The sequence below is a fragment of the Melospiza melodia genome, chromosome 1 (genome assembly GCF_035770615.1).
Source record: "Melospiza melodia melodia isolate bMelMel2 chromosome 1, bMelMel2.pri, whole genome shotgun sequence".
NCBI classification, from domain to species: Eukaryota; Metazoa; Chordata; class Aves; order Passeriformes; family Passerellidae; genus Melospiza; species Melospiza melodia.
In genome coordinates this window covers 104,293,283-104,308,469 of record NC_086194.1, presented here as the reverse complement: position 1 = coordinate 104,308,469, position 15,187 = coordinate 104,293,283, and the positions used below count along the sequence as shown (strand labels likewise).

General features: G+C 36.9%; 1 protein-coding gene across 1 annotated transcript in view; it reads right to left on the bottom strand.

Moving 5' to 3' along the window:
* SPMIP7 (sperm microtubule inner protein 7) overlaps window positions 1–15,187 on the bottom strand; it is a 45,498-nt gene that overhangs the window by 14,474 nt on the left and 15,837 nt on the right. The window contains 1 exon segment of the mRNA XM_063148960.1: window positions 11,407–11,514. Coding sequence (XP_063005030.1) covers window positions 11,407–11,514 — 108 coding nt within the window.

The window sequence follows — 15,187 nt, the reverse complement described above, 5'->3', positions numbered from 1 at the left end:
CATTGTACTGGATACTAAGCTTTTAATGACTAGTTGCATAATGAGGTGAAGGCCATTAAAGAACAGCAGGGGTAACCGATCACAGAGATAAGAGCTAAAAATGATTTTCAGCCAACTAGAAGCAATTTATTATACACAAAAACACAGGTCTAAATGAAATGTCTAGATAGATGAGGAACTTTTGAAAATTGACAGGATTTCCTTCCTAGGAAAATTTTACAAATATGATAGGAGCCTGTCACTGTCATATTAGATTCTTTATCTTTCCTATTCTGTGCTGCAGAATTGGGGTAGTGGGTTGGGGTTTTTACTTTTAAAGACAGACAGAGTGTAGTAATGCATTTCATTAGCCCACTTGAAAGGTAAATTAGAATGGGGAGTAGCTGATATAAAGGAAATTCATAGCACTCTGCCAGCAAGTGTTATATGGAGGCAGGTTAGTTGTTGCAAGTCAACTGACACCGTGTCTATGCTAGAAAAAAACCTCATCCATGCTACAGAACTGCCTCTAAGAAAGGTTTAGGGTTGTAAAGTACTATATTGCTCTCAGACCAGTGCAAAAAATCAGTATATAAGTAGATTTTCTTATAATGAGCAGTCACTTGGGACCAAAAGAGAAAAAGAACCCAAGTGCCTTGAAGGTAGCGGAAGGTCAAATATTGAGGTAATCTCCTCTCATAGGGAAAGCCACATCCCTAATTTAAACAAAAGGAGTGTGGGGAAGGGTGCCTAAAGAGAAGCAGGAATGGCAGGTGAAGGTGAAAACCTGAAGCTGGGCTGTTTGAAGCACTTGGTGTGTAGCCACTTAACGTAGACAATGGGAGATACACATGTTCATATCTATACATAAATTCACACACACAAATTTGTGCATTAGAAGATTTACCCTGTTTGTGTAAAACCCTATTATTTATACTACTATAGCATTTTAACAGAAAAAAAATCTAAATAGGTTATGGAGTCTCAATTCTTGGAGAATTTTCATAATCCAGCTGGCAAGGCCCTGAGCAAAATGCTTTACCATTGGTCTCATTGTGAATTTGGAGTTTATACGGATGTTCCTCTTGAAAACAAATTTTTTTTATGATGCCATGATTGTTTTCTGGGGCTTATGGCCACCTTATTCCCATCATAGTTGTGAGTTCTATCCATATTTCTTCTTCACAAGGATATATCCTAATTCTCAGGGGACAGGCTGCTTGGAGAAACAGTTTTTTTATTGCTGTTCATTTCTGGAACTCCATCTGGCTTATGTATGTACATTATCAGGTAACTATGCAAGCTCTGAATAAAATTTCTGCCACTTTGTCTATATAAGCTAATTAAACACCACTGGAGAGTGTTCCTAGCTATACAGCAGGACTAGCTATACCATTAGATTTTTAGTCTGGTGTTCAGCATATTTTTGCTCCATGCTGAACACCGTTCTTCTTAACATACCCAAAAATTTCTCAGACCTAAATTTCAAAATAGACAGAAAGTATCACTTCCTCTTATCTGTGGTGCCTTTGTTCTGGAGTCTTGTCAACAGTATGGATATTGGCCATTCCTTGACCCAAGTGCCATCAAATGGCATTTGATGTATTTTAATTCACCGGTATGGTCACATCCTCAGTGTTTAGGCAACTTTCAGGCAAAAGGGGCAGCTTCAGGATGTACTGGCAGTTGTGCAGCTTGATGTATATTGTGGGGAGGAGAATTAACCTCAGTTTTTCATTTGAATAATTAAGTCCAATCTGCTTTCTGGTTTAGGCATATATTGCCTTCCATGCACTGAATTTTTAGCCATTGGAGAGCTGCAGCCTGATTTACATAGCATTGAAGCCATCGGACACTGTCATTAAAGCTTTTCTTTTTAATCACTTGCATTTGTGTTGTGGCTTGCCTTCTACAAAATCCTCAGTAATTTCAATCATTCCTCCTTTATTCTTTAATTATTTAAAATGTAAATTAATTTGATCTACAGCCTGCTGCCTGTGTCATTATTTGAGATGTACATACTAGCATAGTTACTCTTTCAAACTGATAGTGGCTAATACAATTATATGCTTTTTTTCACTGATATCTGATCTGTTAATTAACTGGAAAATATTTTGATTGGGGTGACTGCCTACCCAAATTATTTAATTGTTCCATGCAAGGCTGTCAGAAAAAAAATGTAAATGAGCCAAGGAAGTTCTATGACATTTCACAGTAATAGCTCTTCAGGTTAGGGCTAGAATTAGACAGAGAAATAGCTCGAGCAACTTGGAGCCTGCAGGAAAATAAACTAGCTCACATTTTAATTTCAGTTAAAAAAATAATAGGAGCACTTAGGTATTGTGTATCTCTTTTCCTCCTTGATTTTCTTACTTTTTTACAAAGCAAGTCTCTCTTATCCCATACGAAAGGAGTGTGTGTAGCAAATGAAAATTAAGAGGACTGGGAGCATGATGTAGGTAAATTGGAAATTAGGTCTGCACCTAGTTAACTGGACAGGGTTTCTTTCTGATCTTAGGTAGTCTTTTTATCCTGAATTTATTGGCTGTCACTGGTGAACTGAACATGACAGAAAGCTGTAACCATTTTTTTTTCAGCAGAGAGCTTTATCTTTTCTTCATGCAGAATACTCTGGACATTCTTCCTTCAAAAATAAAAAGAAAGAAACTTGGTAGGAGTTTTTGAGAAAATCTAATGCTGATTTTTTTTAACCTCACTGAACACTCAAGGGTTCTTGAAGAAAATTCATGGATTTAATAAATGTATTCTTACTTTATTGAATAACTGCAATATTTGAATGTTAGATTTCATACTAGCAACAAAACAGTTAACTAGCCTAAGTGATGTAGAGTGAGTGTTCTATGGGGTTTTTAGAGGTCATAAATATCAATGAGAAGGATTGATACACTACAGGATTCAGCAAGGTGTATACTGTTCTAAAACTGAGAGCCAGCAATGAGCTGGCAGACATTCATAATTTATTCCAATTCTGAGAATGTTGGAGTTCATGACTAAATCCTAAGATAATAAGTGTACATGTAATTTACATATACAAATTTGTTTCATACAGGATCACAACAAGAGGCCATACAATGACTTCTACCTAAAAATGGAAGCTGATTATTGTCTTTTTAATGGCTGCAAATTATCTATGTATAAGACAGATACTGCCAGAGGCTTGCCGTATAAGCAGAAAGAGCATCTGACACTTCAGTGCTGAATTAGTGATGCTCCAAAGTTGCTCTTGCAGACAAACAAAACTACTGGTCAGTGGAACATGGATGCCTAAAGGCCTTCGACTTTTAGGGCCTATATGTGATAAACTTACTAGTGATGCTGATTTCTAGACCAAGGAATGAGCACAGAGCAGTTGCAATGGTTTTGTCTGGTTCCAAAAGCAATTACACTTAGGCTGGCTTCCTATTCCTCTGAGAAGCCCCCAATGAAAGTCACAATTTGTAAATGAGGGATGGTTTGGGCACCTATTTCCCTTCTTAGCCTTTACAGACTATTTTCTAAGGCTGCTCTCAGAGCTGGTGTTTTTCAGAGAAGATGTGATGTGTCTTGACTTGCCCCCATTAAATGTCACACACTGGTACTTGCATGAGAACGGGTGTCCTTACTGCAAAGCCAGCAGTTACATGTTCTAAGTGCAACTGTGCATGCAGGAGGTGATAAGCAGCCATCCTGCCTCAGCACTTAGGTCAGTGTTTTGGGAGCAATCTCCTCTGGGATGGCTCAATAAATACTTTGCAGGGCTGCTTTGCATTCCTGCAAACTGGGGAAAACATAGAGTCCTGTTCTAAAGTGTAAGTCAGGCCTCTTAAACCCCACATTGCTGGAGTGGCAGAAAAGACAGCAAGGGCTAAGTGATGCTGAGACCCAAAACAAGGAGATTTTAGCCACTGACGAAGAGGAATACACCAATTAAACGTTTTTTCTCCTCTGCTTTGCCAGACTTTGCCAAGTAAATTGCAGTCTCTCAGTTTCTGAGAGCAATACAAATTCTCTTCTTTTTCATGATGTTTTTCTGGTTTTAATTGCACTTTATCAAATAAGACAAGCTTCCATCTGCAGTAAAACAAACCAAAGTTGCCAGTTATTAAATGCTTTTGGTTTCTGACTTCTCTATAAGCACCTTATTTTCTCCAGTCATTTTCAAGATTTCAGGCTAAGATCACCACTGCCTCTTATATAATTTTCCTACCATGAAGTTGTTTATGTGTATTGTTTACCCAACAGACATTTCTCTTTCACTTGGTATATTCATTACTAAATAATTCTGCGAGAAGATACAGGCCACTGATTTTTTGCAATTTGCATCCCTATACTCTAAGCTATGTTGAAAGCAAAGCTTTTTGGTCCTCTTGCTTTGGAAGTACATTAATATTTCTATGACCTTTACTAGATGGCAGATGAGAAGCATTAGGAATAAAATAACAAACAAACCAAAGGAAACCAATTTTTTAAAATGTGTATTTCTGAAAGGAGCAAGAGGAAAAAGAATCTAGTCTAAAAAATATGAACTTTAGCTAGAGTTATGATAATTGCTCTATTGTACCTATTTTCCCATATCAAAATGCTTCTTTATGATCAATCCACTCAGCATAATGCATAAATATATTTGAAAGGGTTTAGTAGCTATGCATACAAAATATTATATATATAGTATTTAGAGATATTTAGAAAGAAATAGAATAGTTTAAGACATTATTATTTACTGTGCACATCAAAGAGATCATATTTAAAGCATGGTCAATATACTAACAACTACTTTACAGAAAACTACTTCAAATTAACTTCCAAAGCCTGCTGGTTCTGAAGAGAAATTCTGTGAAACAAGATGTAAATGCAGTGACTTTTGCATGGTGTAAATCCTCTGCTTTAGAAGACTCTACTTTCAGAGGCTTTAGATGACTGTAGGAGGAAAAGCAGCTAAATTCTACCCAGGAAACCATTTCTCTCACAGCAGCATTGTTTTTCAGTGGTTTTACTATACACCGGAAGCCAACTCTGTTTCTGTTCATCTAGCTGTCGATTTTTGGATCTGTTCTCAAAGGAACAGTTCCAAAAATCATTTCTAGTGACTTGAAATTTGACTGCTTTATGAACCCCACATACAGTTTAACACCACCTATGATTCAGCAAGGCATTTAACAGCTGGAAAGCAAAAGTTGCCCCATGAACTAAAGCATTTGTTCCCTGGTTTCCACTTTAGGGAAAAGACATTATTTAATAAAAACTGTCTTTCATAAGTTTCCTTTTTTACTTTATATCATATGATACAGCATCAAGTGAAAGGATATTCACTATCAAGTGAAAGGGCAGGGGAAGATGTGTGGGTTAATTCTCTTTAGGGTACTGTGAAAGTGTTGTAAAATTATAAAATAGCAATAAGCAGATTATGATACCATGAATCTCATGAATCTAGAAGAGTTCAGATTAAGTGAAGTGGTACTAGTTACAGGATGGACATGATGGCAAGAATCCCCTTCTGTCTTTACTATCAAGAGCAATGCCATTTCATTCAGTAGAATTGAGCTAGATCTTATATTGAATGTGTCATATACTTCTTTTTTAATTACTACTCTTGTTACTTTTTCTGTATGAATTTTTTCCCTCCTTGAGATTTCAGGGAATATTATATTTTAATTTTAGGGAAAAAAAATAGATGTTTTTATAATCATAAGAACTTCTTAATGTGAAAGAAATATTTGAAAACATGATTATTGTTTATTTAGTTATTTTATTTTATGAGAGATTTTTTATAGTTTGGATACAAGCATTTCCCTTGCACTTGGTCTTTAAGACCTAGAGATTTTTATTTTTTACTGAAAAGTTCAGAGAAACTGAAAGTAACTAGAAACTAACTTTAAAAATACTTTTCCTCCTCACTGTGTAGTTTTGGGTTTCTTTTCTTAGTAAATGTCCTCACAATATGAAGAAGTATAAAACATCCTTATTTATTTTTTTTTTTTTTACAATTTGGATTTCTCTAGAGGATTTCTAAGACACAAATTCCCCTCATTAGAGCCAGAGGCTTTGGCTCTTAATCAATCCATAAAATCAGATGAAACTAGGCTGAGTTATCCAACTGAGAACACACCCATTGTAAATATAGTTCCCATATTCATAGATTATTGTGCAATAATTATTCCATGTGTAAAATGTGTTTATATATAAAGCAACCAATCTGAATTTACTTAAGCACTGTCATCTGTCTTTGCAGTCAATGTTCTCAGCCCAGTGCTAGTTTAAAATATAATCTGTGTTCATCAGCTAGTTTGAATGGAATTTAAGTTTCTGTTCGAGGTACAGCAGTGATACTGCACTTGCATTGCACAGAGTTCCTGCATTTGTACCTAATGTCACATCACTCTGCACTGCACAACTGGGGATCTGAGATATTTAATTGGAATCCTTCTCAAGCACAGAACAACACAGCCTTAGTAACCAGTAACAAATCTGCAAATATTTTTAAATGGTACATTATAATTGGATAGGACATAATAAGCCAAATTTGCAAAAGAGGCTATATTTTATATTTTCATCTAAAATATTCACTGGCTTGTATACATGTGTAGCTCCAAATGGAGAAGAACAAAAGACAAAAGCAGGTTGCAACCTTCCTCCACCTCAACATATGCTATAATTTTGCACATCTACCTGTTAGGTATACATTTAATGCATACAGAGAAAGTAATTTGATGAAACCGACTCTTTTAAAAATCTGGGAGTGGTGATTTTTGCACAAGGAAAATACAGAAAGCTGGAAGTGTAAAAGTTTCTGTGTAAGTCTGACATTTCAAGAACTGGTATCCTTCTGCCCCACTGCTGGATAAACAACTTTCTACAATCTTATTAGGGGAAATGTTGTACCCTGGTATCTTAGCTGTCATCTCACATTCCCTAAGGAGTTGTATATCCTCTGTGAGTGAGATTGGCACAGCAATGTCAGGGATATGGATGCTTAGTTCCCATTATTGTTGCTGAGGATCTAATCCCTTTGTTAAGGGATGTTAGCGCCTTCTGCAGATTTTGTGCCTTTTGGCTCTGTGTTTTATTCTCCCTACCTTTCAGTATTTCCAAGAAGTCTTCAATCTGCTCTTGAAAGGGTCTCTCACCATTGGTGCACTTTGTAATCTTTCAGTGAAAGCCCTTAAGTGGCTGCAAAAAAGCTACTTCTTACAAATGTTTTGACACACGTTTCTACCCAAAAGCCTGGAGAAGCCTGTACTGGAGAAAAACAAGCCTCAGAGGTAATAGAGAAGGAATATAGATTATTCAGATGATAGCACAGACATCAGGACAGAAAATTCTGAGCAATCTGCAAGGCTGTCTGAATTAGAATAAGTATTTGCACTATTCTGGCCCCTGGACCTCAGTAGAACTTCCTGACTGACAAATTTGCATTTGATCTTCTCCTTCTCGGGCGTGCTCCTTCCTCACCTTGTCTACACCAACATAAGAAAATAAAAAGTACCAAGACAAATGCAACAAATGCTTAAATAGAGTTCCTCCATCTCCCATGTTTATATTTTCCCTATTCAGATTAAGTATAAAAGAATTTAAGCATGGGTGTAAAAGCATACATTCTTAGCCTCCAAACCAGGGAACATAACTTGGCTCCTTTTATTCACTACACACACAAAGGCAGTTAAAGGTTAAAATCTCATTCTGTGACATTTAACCATCTTTGCAAGGCACCCTCAGAACAGCTTGAGAAGGTCTGCTGCCCTGTAATGATTTCATAGTTAATACATTCACATATGTGTGTCCACATTTTTGTGTCTCTGTGCATACACAAAATGTTCATGCCACTGTATGGAACAGCTACAGAATCATTTTCAACCTTACTTAACGAGGCAATCTAGTACAGATGACAAGTTTCAGGACTTTGAATTATGTCTCTTCTTGTTCTTAGTATGGTTTTAACTGTCAATGTTAGTAAGTCGTAAATATGAGAATAATGCAATAAGGGCTACCACAGACACCCACTTCTTTATTACTTTATTTTTGTTCTGTATTTAAAGTGTCTGCACATCTTCATGCATTTCCTTCCTCCTCACTGTCAGACACTGAGGCTCTGAGTTTTTATCTAGGTAAAAAGGACTGACATTCTCTAAAAAGTCCTAGGTGCTTTTACTGAGTCAACTTCCATGTATCTGCAGTCACATAAAGACAGGGAAAAATGGAATTTTAAAACATGCTCTCAATATTCCTAAACATTCTCTTTTCCCTCTCTCACTGCTTTCTCCACAAACACTTATGCCCATTGGCCACAGAGAATATTAATAATTTGCAATATTCCATAGTGTTAGAATCAGCCCCCTAAAGATCAGTGGTGGTAAATCTTCCTGAAGAGCTTCTCCAGCCTTTCTTGAACACAGACTCATAGACAAGACACACACAGAGACACAGACACACACACACAGCTGTTTTAAAACTAATGTGCACAATACATGTGCAGACCTGCCATGACCATGCCAAATGCCCCCAAGCACATGTGATGCATGAGAGTCATGCTGGAGATTTGGCTTTCAAGCCTTCTAAAAATACTTTGCTGGCACTGTCACATCTGCTTTAGATGCCCAGTTCTCATGGCTGACACAGAACTGACCACAGACATTATTTATGTTCACTCACTCTCCACATAAAAACCCATGGTTCTGACCTAGAGATAACTTTTGAAATCTTCAAAGCAACTTGCTTAAAGCTGCTTCTCAATCCTCTCAATAATCAAGAAAGTTATTATCTTAATAATCAAACAAAATCCAACACTATCTTAGATTAATTATGGTGAAACCAATGGGTTTCTGTGCAACCTGAGATGCAATTGGATTTTTATTTTCCAGGTAGCAATGGACACAAGAAAAAACAACACATAAAGCATTCCTTCCTATGCAAAAGCTAAACAAATCTGCCAGAATTTAATTGCACTAAGGAGACTTTAAAACATAATTTTCTGTCTTCACCTTGGGATTACCTGGAAATAAAAATACATTAAAAATACATCAATAAAGTTTGACATATAAAAACACTATGCATGTTCAAAGATAAGAAAACCATATTTCTACTGTTTCATATTCTATACAATCCTGTTGACTTCAGAATGCTTGACACTGGTGTACAGGATTTTGCTGCACATCCTGTAGGAGCACTGTGCAACCGAAACTCCATGCAGAAATGGTTGCATGCTGCCTGGTCTGTCTGATATTGCTGATACCTTTGACAGGAATACTTATTAGACCAGGTTAGCAGTACACAAGAGACTCCATTTATACCTATAGTTGTCTTCAGGACACTGATCATATGTTGTAGACAGCAGTTATAGTACATCCACCACATGCAATCACTTGATAATTTCTGAGAAATTATTAAAATCATTGCTTGAGAATAAGCAAAGAGACAAAGAAAGGGATCACCCTTTTAAAAGTGGTAAGGATGAGATCACATCCTAGATCAAAGTACATGGGAACAAATTGTCTGACCCCAAATTATGGGAATAATCTCTTTTCTCTTCACTTCTCCACTATAGTCTAGCTTGACCTGTGATCCCTGAAATCAGCAGGAATTCTTATAATTTATTTTATAAAGGGGAGGAATCAAATGTTAAGCAAGTCTCTTTTATGGGCATCAGTAACTAATGTTGAGGGGAGATTCTCAGCATCCATCGTAGTTCTATGTAGCAGTTTCATGAAGGACTAGGATGTTCTATCTTAGCTCAGTAAACACTAAGAACTATGGTCCTTCTCCACAAGTAGGACCATACACCTATTACAATTTTGCTATCAGGGATAATATCTCCTCAGGGAAATGTACCATATAGGTACATTTGCTCAGGCTAAGGGTGGCAAAACCTGCTCTGCAATCTTTGGAGGTGATTATGCTCTCTAGTTTATTCCTACACAACCTACTTCAAAAAGGTCAGGAGATTCTGTCCTGATTCTGGAAAGTATCCATTAGCACAGAATGAGAACCCTGTTCTTGCTATACATTAAAAATGAAGGAAATTCCTCCACGACACCCACAGTAACACCTGTGTAAAGTAAAAGAAAATAACTGATGTATTTTCTTCAGATCACAGTGGTGCCTGTCATTTTTGCTCTTGAATTCTGGTACCTGAATGAAGTCTCTCAATGATCTTTGCTAAGATGCATTTGCCTTTTTTATTTGTCTGTGACATTTAAAAGCAATTTAAAGTTGCATGAGACTGCTTTGAGTTCAGCTTTATCATATTATGGAGACTCAGGACTTTGTTGCATCTTTCCATTCCCTGTCAACAGCAGCCCACAACTACAGGTGACTGCCTATTTTCCAAGTATAAGCACAAGAGAAAAAGAGCAGAGGTGATTGGATGGGGAGCAGCAGAAAAGTAAGTTAGGTCATTCATCAAAATGGTGAAACTCTTCACATGGTGAACTCTTTAAAAGCCACACAGCTCTGTAAATCTCCTCGAGCCTTTTCTGGATACTTTTCACAGACAGTGCTGAAAAAAGTGTGATGTGCTGCAAACAGAATCCTAAGGCAAATTAAAAGTTTAATTAGAGGATCAGTTTCTCAGGAAAACATGGAAACTTGGAAAAGTGTCACCATATCCTAGATCACTACAGATAACAAGAAAGCAGAATCTAAAGCCCAAAATCATAAAGGAGAGAGGAGAAACAAAGAGCTACTAAGCTATTAGGGAGAAAGGCTAAGTTTGCCAGCATCTGAAGCTTTTCAGGCTAACAAAAGGAAAAGGATTTTTCAGCAATTTTGAAGTGTCCAGATCTTTTGAAATCAACAAGTTAGACATCTAAATACTTATACTGGCCCACAGGTTTAACCAGCCTTTTATGGAAGAGCAAGTGAGAATTAAGATTAATAATTCACTCAATGGGGCAGCCACGATAGTGATGGGGAGCTGTGATGATTTCACAATCACAGGGTCCCAGGCTATGTCAGTGTGGTAGCAAGGTATGACTTTGCTTCTCACTACCTTGTAAGTGAACCCACCCATTTTTAACAACCATTTTTTCATAGCAAAAACCTGTTTCTTAAGTCTGCCAAGATCAATTGAGAAACTCCATACAGTTTTCTTTTGGGAACTGATAACTTTTATGCTCATGGGCCTCTTTGAAAAAAAAAAAAGACATTAATTAAAAAAAAAAAAGACTTTTTGAAAAAAACAAAGATATTTATTAAAAAAAATAAGTCATCTTCCAAACATATAACAATACAATGCTCCAGAAAACTTCTAAAATCTCAAAAGGACTTCAGATTATCATGACAATAATGTAGTGGGATCCAACCCTAACTGTTTCTGTATTTTAAAGTCAATAGAATATAATGTGTAACATTTAATTGTTCTTTAACTAAATAAATGCAATTATGATTTTCCCAGTAATTTTTCCGAACAAGCTGAAAAATATACCTCATACCTACCCATGCATTCCTGCAATTACTGATGGGGCTGTTGATGGAAGATTAGAATTTGCTGGGTGAGTTGCTGACCAATGAACCCTGCCAGAATATCCAAGAATATCTAGAGTGCTAAAGGAAATAGTTAAAAGGGGGATGGGATAGAGAAAGGGTAAATTAAATGACTATAGGCTTGACATGTGACTTATAGATAAGTTCTAAAATGGATAAGGTTTATCAAAGATGGATGGGGTAAAATCTCTTAATAATAAAATGAGAAGTGCTTAGAATGTATAAACTGTCATAGCTTCTTTAAAGTCAGAGAAACAACTTTATAATGATCTTGCTGATGATCTGGGCAAAAATCTCTGGTTAGACATTATAAAGTTGAGCTCTTTAAAGAATTCTTTTTTCTTCAATCATTAGGTTTAGTATCTGTATAATATTCATGATTAGAAGCAACATTTAATCACAAAGAAGAAATGAAATCACAGTTTGCATAGACCACAAAAAGCAAGGACATATTCTTTTAAAATGTGACACAGATTTAGCTCATATTTAGTTTCCAGCTTCAAATATGAAATTTACATAACAGATTTCAAGCCAACAGGTGTGATTTCTCATGGGCTAAAACATAAATGATTTCCCAAATTATTCTAAGGTTCTCTAAATTTTCCTTAAGAATTTATTAAGGTGCAGTAGTAACAACACTGCTTAGATACCAACTTAAATTCTAGTGTGAGTGAACCACTGAACTGAGACAATATGCACCACATCTTGGAAAATGAAAGCCTTTTGTTAATTATGATGCTGTTTTAATGTGTGGAGTAAAAAAACTCTACTTATCTGAAGCAGTACAAAGAAATTTTGATAACAGTTGTTGCAAGATGAAGCAGAGATGCACAAAATTAAAGAAAAATAGGTAATATGAATTCAGATAAACCATGAGTATTAGAAATAAAACAATATAAAGCCTCAATATAGTACCTTTTTTTGCAACTCAAAGTTTTTCAGAGAGTATCATTGATATTGTTCTGTATTGACATCTCAAGTAGGACATTGTTGGACTATACAATTAAACATAGGACACACATATGCATATACATCCAGACTGCCCATACCCATGGAAGTAAAGGCTTACAACAAGCTGTTTCATCAGCTGACTCAACTAAATACTTGGGATTATACACCTCACCTCTGTTAGTAATTTGTGGGTCTTCACACCATGTAGCACTGATAGCAGTGCTTCCTTTCAAATAATTTCTCAAGTATTCTTCATCTTCCCTGAAATCTGTGTAAAAACAAACAATTTCTTTAATTATTAAGTGCATAGAGTTACTAGTATCATGCATGTATTACTAGTATCATGCAGTTGATGAGTTCCTTCTCTGCAAATATGTTCAGCACAGGATGCAAAAATGGACACATGTGAGAGATACAGTTTATCAGACTTTATCTCTGACTTTCGCAGTGGGAAACTTAGCTCTGAAATTCCTCACCAGAACAGCAGAGGTAATGACAAAAAACTGTATCTACCTACCAGGGTTATAACACAGTACTCTGTATTTGGCATGGGAGCATTGGTGGTATCTGTTGTACTCCTGGCACCCCTAGTTAGCAGAAGGACCACCTAATTATCTATTTCAGTTTGGAGTAACCTTGCACTAGCCCGTATCTTCATATGCTGCTACACTCCCTGTGCCATGCTCCAGTCTATGATTCTCCAGAGAGGATGGCTTTGTAGAAGCAATACAGAGGTTGTGGAGCACTTGGGAAGCTGTTGCCTACAGGGAATCACTGAGTAGTTGGCTGGGCAAGGAACAAATTTGCTCTCTGTCTTGACAGCAGCTGTGCAGGGACAACAAGTGGCTTGAAAACCTCTTACAGTAGTAGAACACGTTTTCAGAATTGGCCAAAATGGGTTGCATTCAAATTTGCTTTTTCATGTCAAAGTAGACAACTGTTAGTTTAAGTGCACATTACGCGTAGAAATTTTTTTCTGTATATCAGGATCCCACCAAGGGACACAATGGATATTGGGTTGTTGTGACTGTAAGCACACAAATTCATCCAAAACTGAAAATCTATCTGAAGGAATATGTACCACTCTGAAGGAATCAGTCAAACTATGAACACAGTTTTATTACCATGGTAATAGGCTATGTAGCAAGATGTGTCTGCCACATGTCATGAAATTCCAGTGATTTTCTTGGAAGTGTATGGGGGTCACAAAGAGAAGTAGATGACAACAAGAAGTCGTGTAGTAGCTTCCAGCATTTTATGAGCCTATTTGAAGTTAAATAATATAATAATTATACTGTTATATTACCATAATTTTACATATTATATTAACTATATACGTTAATATTCTATAAAATACTTTTTATATTTTATATGCTAATATTTCTATATTAATATATTAATTGCATTATTATGCAGTTATATTATTATAATTATAATAATATAATTGTAACTATATAACTGTGAGGAATCTGATTGATAAAATCTTCTCACCTTTGTAACTTGCAAAAGTAAAAGATAAAAGCGTCATAAATGGGCAAATGTGACCCAAAATTCAATCTGAGAAATGACCCAAGGTGAAGACTTGCTCTAGACTGTCTGTTAGAAACAACTGACAGAAGCTGGTACATTCATAATATGTGGGATGAATGTGGATCTGTAAAAGAAGAGAGCTAAACAGAGAGAGGCTAAAGGTAGCAGGAAAGTAAGAAAGGTTACATTACAGCAAAGCAGCTGCTCTCCTGGGAACCTGCAGAGAAGATGCAAAACTGTGCTGCGGTTATGTAGGTGATAAAGCAGAAGAAACTGAGGTTAAAAAGTACCCCTTTGTGTTTTTGTTTTTTGGATCATGCCGTCTAGCTCTTGTGCACTTTCTCTGATGAGCTGCTAACCTATTGCTGCTGCTGAAGAAAACAACTAAGTGCCAGCCTACCACTGGGCAACACACAAAACTCCTCTGTGGTTGGGCTGCCGTCATCAAGCTTTCTTTCTGTAACCATGACATCTTTCTTGTTCATAACTTCCTTGTTATCATCCTAGCAGCTCTTAGTCAACAGTAACAAATATATAGTGCTGACAGTTAAATCTGTGCAGGCATTAAGATTTTTCAGGTGAATTGTAGTGATTCTGGCAGCCTCTGCGTTGGTGTGCTTCTGCTTTTTATGTCCATAGAATCATGGAATCACTAAGGTTGGAAAGGACCTCTAAGATCATCAAGTTCACTGTTAACTCAGGACTGCCAAGCCCACCCTAAACCATGTCCCCAAGTGCCACATCTATACATGTTTCAAATGTCTTCAGGGATGATGGCTCCTGCACTTCCCTGGGCAGCCATATTTTCTTGTCCTGTTGCTGGTTACCTGGGAGAAGATACCGACCCCTCACCTGGCTTTTGGGTAGCTGTGAAGAGGGATAAGGTTCCCCCTGAGCCTCCTTTTCTCCAGGTTAAACAAACCCGGCTCCCTCAGCTGCTTCTCATAAGACTTGGTGTTCCAGAGCCTTCACCAGCTCCATTGCCCTTCTCTGGACATGCTGCAGCACCTCAGTGTCCTCATTTAGTGAAGGGCCCAGAAATGGACAGTGGATTTGAAGTGCAAGTGCATTACCATCTTGGGATGTCTTTGTAGATTTTTATTTCCTGGCAATGATCAGGAAGATCAATATGGATTTAATTTAGTAGGCCCTCCATACTGATATTTTAGAGCTATTGATACCCCTTAAGGTCTCTGAGATAATTTTCTGTAACACAGGACTCACAGGCGATACATATTGTTCAGAAGCAGCA